The 13374-nt window shown below is 44.6% G+C and overlaps 2 protein-coding genes across 4 annotated transcripts; one reads left to right on the forward strand and one right to left on the reverse strand.

Annotated features, from left to right (window-relative positions):
• The first annotated feature begins 183 nt into the window (after positions 1-183).
• Positions 184-2148, forward strand: gtf3ab (general transcription factor IIIA, b). Of its 2 annotated transcripts, XM_030756744.1 has the most exons (9): positions 184-355; positions 464-558; positions 639-735; positions 818-906; positions 998-1071; positions 1151-1231; positions 1314-1546; positions 1754-1807; positions 1889-2148. In XM_030756744.1, the coding sequence occupies exons 1-9, from the start codon at positions 242-244 to the stop codon at positions 2021-2023; spliced, it is 972 nt and encodes a 323-aa protein (XP_030612604.1). In that variant the 5' UTR covers positions 184-241; the 3' UTR covers positions 2024-2148. The 2 variants fall into 2 exon arrangements, with proteins under 2 accessions (XP_030612604.1, XP_030612605.1); XM_030756745.1 differs by lacking the exon at positions 1754-1807.
• Positions 2149-2231: 83 nt separating this feature from the next.
• lnx2a (ligand of numb-protein X 2a) lies at positions 2232-12925 on the reverse strand. Of its 2 annotated transcripts, none has more exons than XM_030756743.1 (11): positions 12775-12925; positions 9890-10451; positions 7294-7529; positions 7054-7191; positions 6653-6852; positions 5905-6318; positions 5623-5796; positions 5235-5412; positions 4927-5152; positions 4406-4564; positions 2232-3008 (listed from the first exon to the last, which is right to left on the reverse strand). In XM_030756743.1, the coding sequence occupies exons 2-11, from the start codon at positions 10291-10293 to the stop codon at positions 2873-2875; spliced, it is 2265 nt and encodes a 754-aa protein (XP_030612603.1). In that variant the 5' UTR covers positions 10294-10451; positions 12775-12925; the 3' UTR covers positions 2232-2872. The 2 variants fall into 2 exon arrangements, with proteins under 2 accessions (XP_030612603.1, XP_030612602.1); XM_030756742.1 differs by having other exon boundaries at positions 4406-4600.
• Positions 12926-13374: the final 449 nt, after the last annotated feature.

Genomic DNA, 13374 nt, shown 5'->3' on the forward strand with positions numbered 1-13374 from the left:
TGGACTTTTATAATGTTTGAATATAAGTGGGTCTAAATCATTTTCTAGTATCTTACATGTTTAAGTATCCTGTACAGCTTAATGTAGGTGAGGCAATGAGGCAAAACACCCCCTTTTTTTTGCCTTAATTGGTACATTCCAATAACATAAATTAAGCACATGTGCATTGGTGATTTGTAGGTCACTCAGTGTCCTACCCCTTTGCTAAAAGTTTGGTCTGTGACCACAACCCTTATTAAAGATGGGGGAGCGGTTGCAAAGTCAAAAAATGTATGTTTGCTCCTTTGTTGACTGTAAAGCTACGTTCAGTAAGTCATGGAAGCTTGATGCTCACCTTTGCAAACACACAGGATTGGTAAGTGGCTCAGAAATCCTACAAGCCAAATGGGACAGCAATAAATAGCTGATATGTGAATGATGAGATTGAATGGGCATTAAATGCTTGTTTAATGTTAAATCTTAGAAACCGTTCTCCTGTGAGAGCTGTGACAGGTGCTTCTGCACTCGCTATCAACTCAGCAGACATGAGCTCAGTCATAGTGGGGAAAAGCCACACAAGTAAGCCATTGTGCCGAATTGTGAAATTACAAGGAAAAACTAACTTAATTACTCTGAACCTTACCTGTTCTGCTGTCCAGGTGTCCAGCTGATGGATGCTCTGAGGCATTTGTGAGAAGTGCCAGCCTGAAGAACCACGTGGCTCGAGTCCATCAGCACCAGGAAAAGCGATATCAAGTATGGCAATCCTTACCTTGCATTCTTTTTAAGATGTCCTGCAGTTTATTTGCAGGACATCTTAAATTCTGCTTCTTTTTAGTGTGATCATCAGGGCTGTGAAAAGCATTTCAACAAGAAGAACCAACTGAAAGCGCATCAATGTGAGCACCAACAGAATCTGCCTTTTCAGTAAGTGGCTGCTAAGCTGATGCAAGAACTTATTTATTTATTTTTGTCCTTGGTCACTTCAACTCTACCCACCTTCTTATTTCTGTTGAAGTTGCTCCTTGAATGGATGTACGAGAGAATTTCCCACCCTTAGAAAACTGAAGCGTCATGAGAGACTGCATGAGGGTAAGTTGGTACCAAAGCACTGAAGTTCTTTTAATGTGTGTTTTTAAAAAAAACAAAAAACACTCTCTCTCTGTGGCAGGCTACCCTTGTGAGACTGAAGGGTGTCCTTTTCAGGGAAAAACATGGTCAGAATATCTGAAGCACAGAAGAGAACACAAAGGTATAAATAAAATGCGGGGGAAGCATTAACACCACGGGAATCACAAATGCCAGCTGTACTCTAACAGTTTCTCTGGTCTCAGACAAGGTGCTGTGTGGAAGGTGCAACAAGCTGTTCAGCAACTTCTGGTTCTTGCGCCATCATGAGCTTCGTGTCCACTCTGGGGAAAAGAGGATGTTTCCATGCCCCAGAGAAAGCTGTGACAAAACCTTTACTCGCCGCTTCAACTTGGAGAGTCACATACTGGGAGACCATGAGGGGAAGAAGCCATTTAGCTGTGCTGTTCCTGGCTGTGAAAAGAGCTTTGCCATGAAGGTGAACCTGCACTTCAGTTTAGAGACTTGGGGTTGCAGCCCAATGACCAACTGACATTTATCAAAACTATAGGATGAGATTGGATGCACTTCAAGTCGAGTAACCTTCATTATATTTGGCACGTCTAAATGGTAGTTTCGTCCTTGACACTGGACTAAATAAAATTACACAGCATTGTAATTTTTTTTTTTTTTTTTTGTCAATTAGGAAAGCCTTTGGCGACATGGAGTAGTGCATGACCCAACAAAGAAAAAGCTGAAGGTACTGTAGACATTAATTCTAAAAAGGGAACAGACTTTCCTATAATCAGTCCTTGTATATGCCCCCCCCCTCTCTTTACAGAAACTGCATCCTAAAAAGAACTGGCCCCGGTGGATGGCACAGCAGGTTGGCCTCGCAGCTGCAGCCAATCAAGCGGAGGCCGACAAACTTGCTGCGAAGCTGCACAACACGACTTTAGAGGATAACAAATCTTGAGCCTGCATTATAAAGCTCTAGATATGTTCCTTAATGGAGAAATGACACATTTCTGGTTTACTTTTGTTTATGAATGCGCAAATAAAAGCCTCAACAATGCACCATATCACTGTTGCAATGTTTTGATAGTAGTTGGTGTGATAACATGCCCAAAAAAAATCCTCTCACTTATAAAGTGAAAAACACTGTGGAGTCATTAATCCTTTGCAGAAGTGTTTATTAAACAAACGGCACACATTCAAACACATGTATAAAACTCCAGCTGATGGGACAGCTGGTTTTCATGGTGATGAGGCCTAAGGGCAGCTGAGCCCCCAGGGTGTGGCAGGTTTCTAATAAGGCCTGAGGCTTATTCAGCTGGATACAGCACTGGTCTTGCAGAACATCTTGATTTATAACTGATTTAACATTCATTATCCTAGATGACGGATCGCAGACTACTTCTCAAAAATATTTAATCTCTACCTGCAACGATGCATCCACCTGAATATAGCCCTGGATTCTACAACTGCCTGGTGAGGTGAATACAGCACAGATCGCCTGTTAACAGTTGCAGTACTATTCTCCCTGTGGGAGTGAAGACAACATGACCATATGATCTCAGGAGTGTGTGTGTGAATGCAGTCTGTCGCGTGACGTGGCACGATCTGGATCAGTTCCCACCTGGTCAGGACAGGCTTGGTCCTGCTGGGTCTTCAGTAGTTCTGAATGCGTTTGGTCCTGGATTAAGCCCGATATGGAGCGATGTACAGTAGCATGTACCAGTTCACTTTGGCCAAGGTTGTTCCCAATATAGAACATTCTGGGTGGACTCTATGGAGTGCACAACCTGCTGATGATCTGGCCCAGCTATACTAGACTGCCGGGCCAGGAGACTACAGTAAGTGCCACCCGGCTGCGCTGCTCTTTCAGCATGGGCACCAACGCAGAGTGGCTCATTCCTGCTGTCGACAGGCCGTTGACTGCCACTATCATGTCACCACACCTAAGATGACACCAAGAGACAATTTATCACAGACTTAGAAACAGTACAACACACATGAAGACAAGCCTTTTGAGATGACTATAATCAGCAGTGTATTAATTTGCAATTAAAGTAATTGCAGGCTGCTGTTCTAACTCCAACATCTTTAAAGACACTTGGGAGTTTCCAAAAAGAAGCAGTGCAGTTTTATTTTATTTTCTTAAAAGAAGTGAAGTAACATGTCACCCGGTGCAAGAGTGGCTCATGGAGGTGTTTTTATCTTTTTAGATAACAATAAAGCTCTATGGCATGCATATGATACTTATTAGGATCAGTTTACTGATGTTTTTGTTTGCTCTTTTCTTTTCCAAAGAATTTTTGGCAAAATAAAAAACTGATCACTAGATTTATTCTTAAGTCTCTGCAGAAAGATTAGCCTTTATTCTGAATTTTTTTTGTACTGCTGACACAAAAACTGTACAGAGAAAGGGAAGACCCATGACCCTAATTTAAGATAAATGCTATCCTTGTGTAAATACTCAGAAGACATATATCTTGATATACACACAGATGATTTTTTAAAAAAAACCCCTGGTGCCCAGGTAGCTCAGTGGTGGAGCAGGCAACCACATACATATGCCGCTTTGCGGTGCAGGCAGTGTGGGTTCGAGTCCTGGCAAGTTGCCAGTTTTCCAATGTATCTTCCCCCTGTCTCCCTTCACTATTAATGAAAGCCACTGTGGCCAAAAATGCAAAAAAAAAAAAGAACCAAATTATTTTACTCTTTGCTGCCATGCCCCTAAAGCTTAGCATAAAATCACTACAAATGGCCTTTTGAGCTTTCACAGCTACTACACAACAACATTATTTCTGTAGTAATTCATATTTCATGAGGAGAGCAGGAGCAGCAAGACCTCAACATGAAGCAAGCAGACATGAAAACAGCAGATAAAACATTGATTAAATCAGAATGTGAATAGGAAGAGTTGGAGTGGAGATGGGTTGCAAAGTGGATAGCAGATGTGCAGCAACTTTGGGCAGGCTAAAACAGCTTAAACAGAGTGCCCTATCTGAGATTTACCAATTGGATAAAAGATATCAGATGAGCCACTGACTGATTTAGGCTGGCACTGAGCTCAGCTGATCTGCCGGGATTACTCAGAGCTTGCTCTGTACTTTCTTCTTTTACTGAAGTCTCAAAAGCTTCAAGCAGAAAGCTTTTCCATCTTACAATTGTTTCTTTATAAAGCTCAATGTAAAAGAAAAAAAAAAATCACATTAAATTACTGTATAAAAACACAGGAAACACTCTGATCTTATAATCTTTTATCACACGAGCCTTATCTATGCCAAATAGGAAGAGTTTTCATGCTTTTGTAAGCCACAGATAATCATGTGACGTACAACTGATCCCTTACTTGAGGCGGCCGTCATAGTACGCGGGTGTCCCGAGGACGATAGTCTTGATGAAGAACGCCTGGTTGCCGTGGCTTTCCTCGTATCCCCCGACGATGCTAAATCCCCAGCTGCCAGGGTGGCTCCTGCGCAGGACAATCTCGTGACTACTGTGCAGGTAGCTGCAAGGAGAGGGTGGAGAGCAGAGTGAAAGAGGGCTGGACAGACAGACGGACAGACAGACAGAAAGATTATGAACCCACGACCAGACTTAGCACACTCATTTTAATATTTCCAATACATAGTCAAAATCCCTGGGCCAAACGACCAAAAACATTTAACCAACCGATCAGCACAAAACCCTAGAATCAGTAATAATTACTTGTGACAAAAAACAAAAAAAACCCCACAACATTTTATGATAATACATGCTTTCATTTACTTTATAATGCATACACTCACAGTTTGCACAGCACCCCTTTAAAACAACAGACTGACATTTGGTTCTATGTCCAGAACTATTGTATTTCCTCTGTGTGCTCACCTGGGCAGGCCCAGCCACATGACCCATGATGGCGACCAGTTGGCATCGAAGTCACTGTCATGAGTGTGAGGCAGCAGCTCGTCATGGTCTTGCTCTTCCACCATGCTGACCTCAAGCACTCGCAGCTGGACCGAGGGCGACGCAGCGCTGGCCTTCAAGGTGCCCACAGCCTCACTGTGGCTCAGGTACGTCAAGTCCTGCCCGTTGATGCTCAGCAGCACATCACCTGGGAGAGGGAGCGAGAAGATGCAGTGGTTTCTGATGGGATGTTTGGGATGTGGCTTAATTGGTCCAGAGGGAGTGTTCACCTCTTTTGATTCGTCCGTCCCTTGACAAGCAGCCGTGTGGTTGGACGCTCGTCACAAAGATCGGCAGCTCCCCGCTCTTGCTGCCCCGCCCTCCTGCAACAGTCATGCCCAGAGACTCATGCGGTTCCTTCTTCACAGTGATGTGTTTCTCCTTACAGGTCACACACTGGGACAGGTCCTGCAAGCAATCACAAGGAGACAACACAAACACAGGCTTGGCCTTAATACAGTAACAAAATGCGACTATAAATGTTACTAAAATGTTACTCTTTTGCACAGTATTGTTTTTAATTCTCAGTTCAGGTTTTCATCCCATAAAATTCCACTTTGTCACAGTGTATAAGTGAAACCAAATATGCACGGATATGTATGTAAGACATGTCCTCACTCTGTGGGTGCTGGTGCGGGACAGGTGTATGGCCACAGGACTCGGGGTAGAGCTGTGGTTAGGCAGGAAGTGATCAAGGCAGTAGAGGTCTCTGGTGGAGCTCGACTTTGGCGGTGGGGGTGGAGTTGGTTTGCTGGGACGGCCAATCAGCAGGTGGACTCGTTCTCCGCTGGCCTGAAAGGGCAGAGTCGGTGCTTTAGAGACAAATCTGAAGTAACACAATCATTTTTCAGCCCCTGAAAACAGAAATCCAGCATTATAGAGAAAATAAATGAACTGCACCTGTATGATTTGAGCAGCCTGCTCTGGGGTGCCGTGCCGTAAGTCCTGTTCATTTACTGCGAGCACGCGGTCGTTACTCCGCAGTCTGCCATCCTTGGCAGCTAGGCCTCCCTCAAGGAGATCCAACACAAACACCCCTGACTCATCTGTTCGCCGGACCAGCTTGATGCCGAGCTGCTCTGTGGAATCTCGCTTATGTAGGGTAATTCTTAGCGTGGCAGGGCTGGGCGGGGTGACTTCGGGAGTGGAGCAGGGGGCATGGGGCACTGCTGGGGTGGAGGAGGAAGAGGAGGGAGGCGCCCGAGATGCACAGCGACGCTCCCGAAGCACAGTCAGCTGCAGGGTGGTACAAGGGCGTGCCAGGGTAGAGCGAGCAAAACTGTGCGGTACGTTACTGATGTCCACGTTGTTTACCTTGAAGCAGAGAGGAATCAAAAGACAAGGAAAATAAAACCTATAAAATATACTTAAAAAAAAATCAAACACAATGTAGAAAAGGATAAGGTAATTTAGAAATGTTGCAATTATATAGCATATTCAGAACAGTGCACCCTACTCCACTGTTTACAATATTCTCAGCACTACACTATCTGCAGCACATGTTGCAGAGTAGCATCACAGCTGAGTATATCAGCTTGCATATATCAGCCAGTGTATTGGACTCTTAATAAAATGTTTAGTAAGAGCTTGTCTTCACCAAGTATTCCCTGAAAACACTGAAAAACCAAACCTGAAATTAATCTCTCACCTGGAGTATCTGATCCCCAGCCAGCAGTCTCCCGTCCCGTGCGATGACCCCGTCTCGGTAAACTTCCTGAATCACAATATTGATGAGCGGAGTCTCATTTCCACCAACGATGCTGATTCCCAGCTCGACGTATGGGTTTGCACGGTGCACCTCTATGGCAGTTATCTCTCCTTCAGGAAGGGAGGGCAGCTTCACACAGCCTAATGGGCACACCAGTGACATTACACAGCTGCACTTCAGAAAGCAATTTCCACATCTTCCCAGCCTTTAGCACAATGCTGGCTGGATGTGATTATCCTTTTTTTTTTGTCTAAGACTACAGCTTGCAAGGAAGATAAGTTTTTCATTATCTGAGCTCTCTTTGAGAACATCCTCAGTCAGAGGAACAAATGATGTCATACCCTCCTCGGCAGACAGAGGCGGGGATTCAGGGCAGTCCCAGCCAGAGGAAGTGGAGCTAACAGAGCGGAGGAGATGGATACAGGGATTACTGAGGGGCCTCTTCACCCTGGGGACCACGCACTCCAACCCTACTACACCTACAGACAGAGGGACATGAAGAGATGGATGATAATTATGTTATTAACTTTATTGACAATCTTAATCTCTTCACCAAGGACAAGGTTGATGGATCAACTCACTGTCTTCTTCTGTGCTTTCCTCAAAGGCAGGGTTGTCAAGGCCAGCATCATCTGTCCACACAGGCCCATTACTGCAGCTGTTATTGGGTCCAGAGGGCGGTGAGGGCGTGCGGTCCCTCAACTCTGTCTGTGGAGTATGCGGTGACCTAGGAGGGCTGTTCACCATCGCTCGCTCATCCCCGCTCTCGCATCGTGGACCGTCCCCATTCGTCTGCTGACACCGCATCCCAGGACACCTTTCATCAAGCAACAGGTGTCAGTTTAAAGAAAACCAGGTTCAGTTAATTTGATGAGATGCTCATCTGATCCGAGGATGGAGAGGGTGCACAGCACTGAGGAGAGAAAAAGTCGCCTCAAAAGACCAAAACTCTAGATTTTTTTTTGTTTTGAGAAATTTCTTTCTTATACAGTTTGCAATTACTTTAGTTAATGGGTTTTAAGCCAATATGAAGACCTTAAAGCTCTCAGAGGAATAAGAATTCTATGCCATGAAGCATTACAAAGTCACAAAACAGTGGCAAAAATGTCTCTCACAAATTCCCAAAGTGTGTTTTTTTTTGTTGGTTTGTTTTTGCTTATTTTACCCAACCAACAGTTTGAAACCTTAAAGGAGAGAAAGCCAGCAAATACTCACATCTGAGAAGCTTAAAAGAGAGAAAACTGCACGGATGTGTTGTATAAACGGCTCTGAGATCAGATGATCAGCTACAAGTTAGTTATAAAAAGTCCAGTCGCTTTCCTTAAAAAGAAACACAGATCTAGCTGGAGAACGACGCGTCCGTTCTTCCCCACAAAAATAGAAAGTATTCACTTAACAATTTAAAAATAAACATCCAACGACTCACTCAAGGGGTCAATATGCCTTAATTTCCTTATTTAGTGTAAGTGGTAACTTAGCGGTGACAGGTGTTGAAGCCCTTGTGATATAGAGTAATTCTGTTTTCTTTAATGAATTTTCTTCCTCTTCTATTCTTGGCCCATTGCATTTTTGCAAAGAATAACTCGTTTTGAAAGGAAAACTGGTAAAGTGGTTATATATATATATATATATATATATATATACCCATACATAGAGGTTGTCATTTGGTTCCTTTTCTTCAGGGCCAGTGAAAGTTCATTCCTCACATGTACACACCATCAGCAACAAAATAAAGCAGCTCACCTTAATCACTGTGGAACACCGTGTCCTCCTCTTTTAATCTAATGTCTGATATCTACAATGTTGACTTACAAAGTCACACAAACACAGCAGACTGTTGGCTGCTATATTAAACCTAAGTCTGCAGAGCAGGGAAACGGTGAACCCGCACGGGGCCAAGGTTTAAGCTTTGCTAAAGAATGCCGGGTTAGTCCTCGCAGTGACCTTGTGTGATCTGTTAAACCATCTTTCCTTATCTTGTCAACACAACCTTACGCATGTATTCTTCAGAGGGATGAGGCCAGGACGCAGATACTTTTAACAATAAATGTTTAAAAGGGCATACACACTACTTACGGCCTCGCTAGAAGATGACGACTGCTGCTGTTACACAACATTTGACCATTTACCATTATCTTGTAATTGTGGCTTTTGGCTACATTGGCTGGCATTTTGGTACGCAGCTTTCTTTTAAAGGGCATTCAAATCAGAGCCTGATAGCAGGGCTCTTTTGTAAAAAAAAAAAAACAGTTGACTCAGAAAAGCTTTAAAAGGACTGTAAGTGATAGCCTGTTAGTGTGATCTTGTTAAAGAAAATCTCTTCAACTTAATCGAGGTGTTAGGAGGACACTGGAAAACCAGTCAATAAACCAGCATCAAAACACGGTGAATACTCTTACGAGATTCAACTACAAAGACGTCTGCATAAAGATCAAGAGCACTGATTAGAATACCTCAACCAGCCACAAAAACATCACCATATACTGATTGAATTCCATCCGTGAAGCAGCAACAACAGCCTGACGCAAACACACGCACGTCAGCAGGACAGAGGCAAAGCAAACTGATAGACAGACTGAAATAAAGAAATAGAGGAAAGCAGTGATTAAAAGATGTCCTTTTGCCATTCCTGGTCACGCTGACCTCACATCCCACCATGTTCGACTCACCACAGGCCGGGGTTGCCCTTGGCTGTCTCACAGAAGAAGTGATTGAAAAGATCTCTGGTGTTGAAGTTGCTCAGCATGGTTGCAGAATAAGAACACGAAGGCTCCTGGTCAGCCAACCCATGACTGTCGTAGGGAACCACTAATCCCCCGTCACATGACCTACAGCCCAATAATCCCCGCAGGGTCTCACAGCACCTGGTCCAAATGGGCCAAAAGCCAAAGCATGTGGACAGGGGGAGACCTTCAAGGTTAAGAATGGCGGGTAAGTCTATCCGATTTGGACTCTGATTTTTGATATCTCCATTGGTTCAGGTGAAAAACAAGCCAATCGTGAAGCGGGAGTGGTTCTGAATGCTGCTTATGGCTATTAAAGAATCTTCAACTGATTACCTTCTGGCTTTGTTAACTGAGAAGCTATCCTGGCAGTTTACACTCATCAAATCCTGGTTGCATGCATAGCGCCATAATGATTTCATGCATTCATCCATCTGCATACAAGCTTTATTACCTGTGTTTAAGGTGCGCCTCCAGGTCACATCGTGGCATGCTGAGGGAGCAGACCGGGGTCAAAGGGCAGGACACAGACAGCTTGTCCAGCAGCTTGTGCACCAGGATGCTGGACCTGCGGCATGCCTGCAGCTGCAGCCGTGTCCTATCCAGAGGGCAGAAGTCCCTCTCCTGGAGAAAGCTACGCAGGCAGCGGGCGCAGAAGGTGTGTCCACACGGTGTATCAAGTGGCTGCACCAGTGGCTGCAGGCAGATGTGGCACACCAGATCGTCGTCCACTTCCAGACGGTAGTTGTAAAGGTGGTTTTCCCAGCTGCGGTGGATCTGGCCGCACTCTGGACACAGAGCCTCCAGAGCCGGCTCCACTGACCCGCCTAGACCCACTTCAGAGCCCGGGCTGCCCATCTCTTCTCCTTCAACACAATTCGGCTTTGGCACAAGTGACTCCAGTTGGGATGCAGAGTGGTCAGGAAGGGGCAGACACACTCCTATCCCATAAGCTTCAGAGGATGAACAGGTGGCAGAGAGGACAGATGCCCCCCAGTGGCTGATGGCACATCACCCTGCAGGTCAGAGGCCAAAGCAAGAGAGTTAAACAGCTGTTTCAGAAAAAACAACAAGTGTCGCGCATTTATTCATGTGGCAAATGCTTTGTGCACGTGTGCCCACGTGTTTGCATGAGACCGAGGGTGACACTGTATGTGTATGTGTGTGTGTGTGTGCGCGTTTGTGTCAGTGCTGAGATTATGTATTGCTGCTTCTGTCCACTAATCTGGCAGTATAATCTCTCTTTTGCTCTCGCCTGCTCCAATCTTCCAATTCCACAGAGAGGGAATTATCTGGGATTGAGGCAGAGAGAGGGCACAGATCAGAGAAAGTGAGATTGGAAAAGCAGCAGAAATGGAAAGTGGTGCTGAGAAGATGCAGAAAGGAGCACAGACAGGTGGAGTGATGAAGAAGAAGGAGACAGAGGAAGATGAGTGAAAGAGATTAACGGGATGTAAAAACAGGTACAAGACAATAACGAGAGTATGGAATAGAAGAGAGAATGAGAGGGAGCACAAAAAAAAAAAAAAGAAAATGGCAGAGATTTAAAAAAACAAAAAAAAAGGCTTGATATTTTTGGTTCAGGTTGTGTACAGTAGATGCACTCAGTCTCCTCTACAACAGAATGAGAACACGCCTAAAGCAAAGTCTTGAAATATAGCACTCCAGTGAGCAGAGTGTGTCCCCAGAGCTAATGCACCGGAGTATGTGCTGATCATTTCCACAGCGTTTCACATCCAAAGCCACTCAGACCCCCTCAGCCCTTCTATTAGCTGAGCCTCTGTGGGCCCCGATGCTATCAGCCAACAGCAGAGGGCGTGCCTCTACGCTCAGCGGGCCCAGCCAAGATACAGTGACTACCTGCCTCTGTTCCAGCGAGGGTCTGCTCCTGTCTCCATGACGACCTGGATCCCGTTCTGCTCAGTGGGGCTTGACATTCAGAGTGTAGCCAGAGAAGGATGCAGAGGAGCCACACAACAGATGCACTCCTCTCAGCAGGATGCTCTGCTCCTCCCTGGTACAGCCTGAAAGCTTGTCAGACAGCGCAGACGATGATGATGAGAGTCCCCTTGAGTCGTTTTTTTTTTTTTTTTTTACTGCTTTTTTCATCTCGTCTGTTTTTTTTGTTTTTTTTCTGTGACAACCTGTCTCTCCTGTCTCCTTGGCCACCCCACCAGTAGTTACTTATTTCAGCCTCCTTTAAGTACGTGCTCCTCCTGTCTGTGTGTGACTGGCTGCTTCTGTCTCTATCCCGCAGCTGGACATGAATTAATCATGAGGACACAAGGCTTCTCTGTTTCTATAACAAAGCTGTGACATCACCACATCACACAAACACACACACAAACAAACATACACACACACACAGACTTGTAGACATGCAAGCGTAAGTCTACATAAGCAAAAACGTCAAGCACAAGAGCGTTTTTAGGTACCTGTGAATGGTCTTTATCAATAAGTAAAGTCTTCAGGTTTTCACTGTGGCACCACGTCAGAGCAGTGAAAAGCACTTAAATGTATTTTTAAAAAAAGTGTTGCAACAGATTCCTTTATGCAAGCAATATGAAGACTGGAAAATGCTTGTGAAATATCTCTTTTAATCCCACCACATAGTGTGTGTGTGTGTGTGTGTATGAGTCCAAGGCCAGGCTGTTATTATTATTGCACAGCTTTCCATTTTAGTAAATAATACTCTTGTCTCTCTGCACTGTCTCTGGTTATTGTTCTGTTTTGTTTTGTTTTTTCTTTTACCCCAGAAATGACAATCTAATCTTACAGGACATGACAGGCCACCATGCAGGAATTACATTTTTCATAGAAGATGAAATGATGTTTTAGGCCACAGATTTAAAATCTCAGGTCCTGTCGGCTTAGCCTACATTTTTCATAAAACCCCATCTCTCTTATCTTAAAAAAAAAGAAAAAAATTCCAGAAAGGCTATGGCAGCCACTTACAAGAATAGGCCTGCTGCTGCTGTTCTGCAAGGTCTGTTGCAATAGGCTGCTCCCCCCCACACACACATCACCCAGACACACAATGATAACAACAACAAAAAAAAAAATGACACTGATTTAATTGAAATCTGCTTTTTTCCCCCCACTGGCACAGACCTAATCTACCTTGAGAACGCACCCACTGCAGTGTCATGATCAAATACGCAACCCCAACACACTTATGTAGACATTTTTTTTTTAATCATTGCCCCCCCATCTGTCTGACTTCATCCCACCCTCCCCACAAGCGGAAAAACCTGGGACCGACGAAGCGACAGCGGCATATAAAGCAAAGGCAGCCACACACTGACACCCTTCAGGCAGGCAGATGTGATATGATGGTACCTTTTTCCGGCTGCTCCTCCGCGCCGTGCACTCCGGCCCCAAAAAGGGGGGTGATTATTAGCCGCGGGACCTCAATCACGCATCCACCGCAACGGACCGTTCCGCAAAACCCGCACGAAAACGCCCCCGTGCCTTTGGTGGCGCTGACCCCGCCCACTGCTGTCCGTCAAACCTGGGGAGGGGCGGGGCATGCAGTTGTCAATCCAGAGAACAGCTAGGGGGGTAGCTTTAGACCGCCTATTCAGAAATAAATAAACAAAGATATTCAGAAATAAATATATACATACATAAATAAATACATACATAAAGTAATGCTGTTTGAAGATCACTGGTTACATTGCAGGCTACTGTTATGAAGAATACATAGAAGGATGTACGGTGTGTGAGATTATAACTTTAACATAACTTACTTTCATTTCTAATAGGAAGTTAAGCTTTGCCTATTAAAAATAATTAGTAAAACAATGGTTTCCAGTTTGAGATAAATCCCGCATTTACAGATTAGAGCGTCTCCTTTTTAAATGTGCCACCAAGTTTTGAGAGATGTTAATAAATAATTTAGGGTAAAAGAAAACTCACCAGAACTTAAAATGTACTCGA

This window comes from Archocentrus centrarchus, chromosome 20 (assembly GCF_007364275.1).
Source record: "Archocentrus centrarchus isolate MPI-CPG fArcCen1 chromosome 20, fArcCen1, whole genome shotgun sequence".
NCBI classification, from domain to species: Eukaryota; Metazoa; Chordata; class Actinopteri; order Cichliformes; family Cichlidae; genus Archocentrus; species Archocentrus centrarchus.

Bases quoted from the DNA above. Each gene is read 5' to 3' on its own strand.
- gtf3ab (XM_030756744.1), top strand. From the start codon at position 242: ATGGGGGAGCGGTTGCAAAGTCAAAAAATGTATGTTTGCTCCTTTGTT. The intron at 1,072-1,150 runs GTAAGTTGGTAC...TCTCTGTGGCAG, and splicing joins TCATGAGAGACTGCATGAGG to GCTACCCTTGTGAGACTGAA. The intron at 1,232-1,313 runs GTATAAATAAAA...CTCTGGTCTCAG, and splicing joins GCACAGAAGAGAACACAAAG to ACAAGGTGCTGTGTGGAAGG.
- lnx2a (XM_030756742.1), bottom strand. From the start codon at position 10,293: ATGGGCAGCCCGGGCTCTGAAGTGGGTCTAGGCGGGTCAGTGGAGCCG. The intron at 6,853-7,053 runs GTATGACATCAT...TGTGCCCATTAG, and splicing joins GCCTCTGTCTGCCGAGGAGG to GCTGTGTGAAGCTGCCCTCC. The intron at 5,797-5,904 runs GTGCAGTTCATT...CTGCCCTTTCAG, and splicing joins AGGCTGCTCAAATCATACAG to GCCAGCGGAGAACGAGTCCA.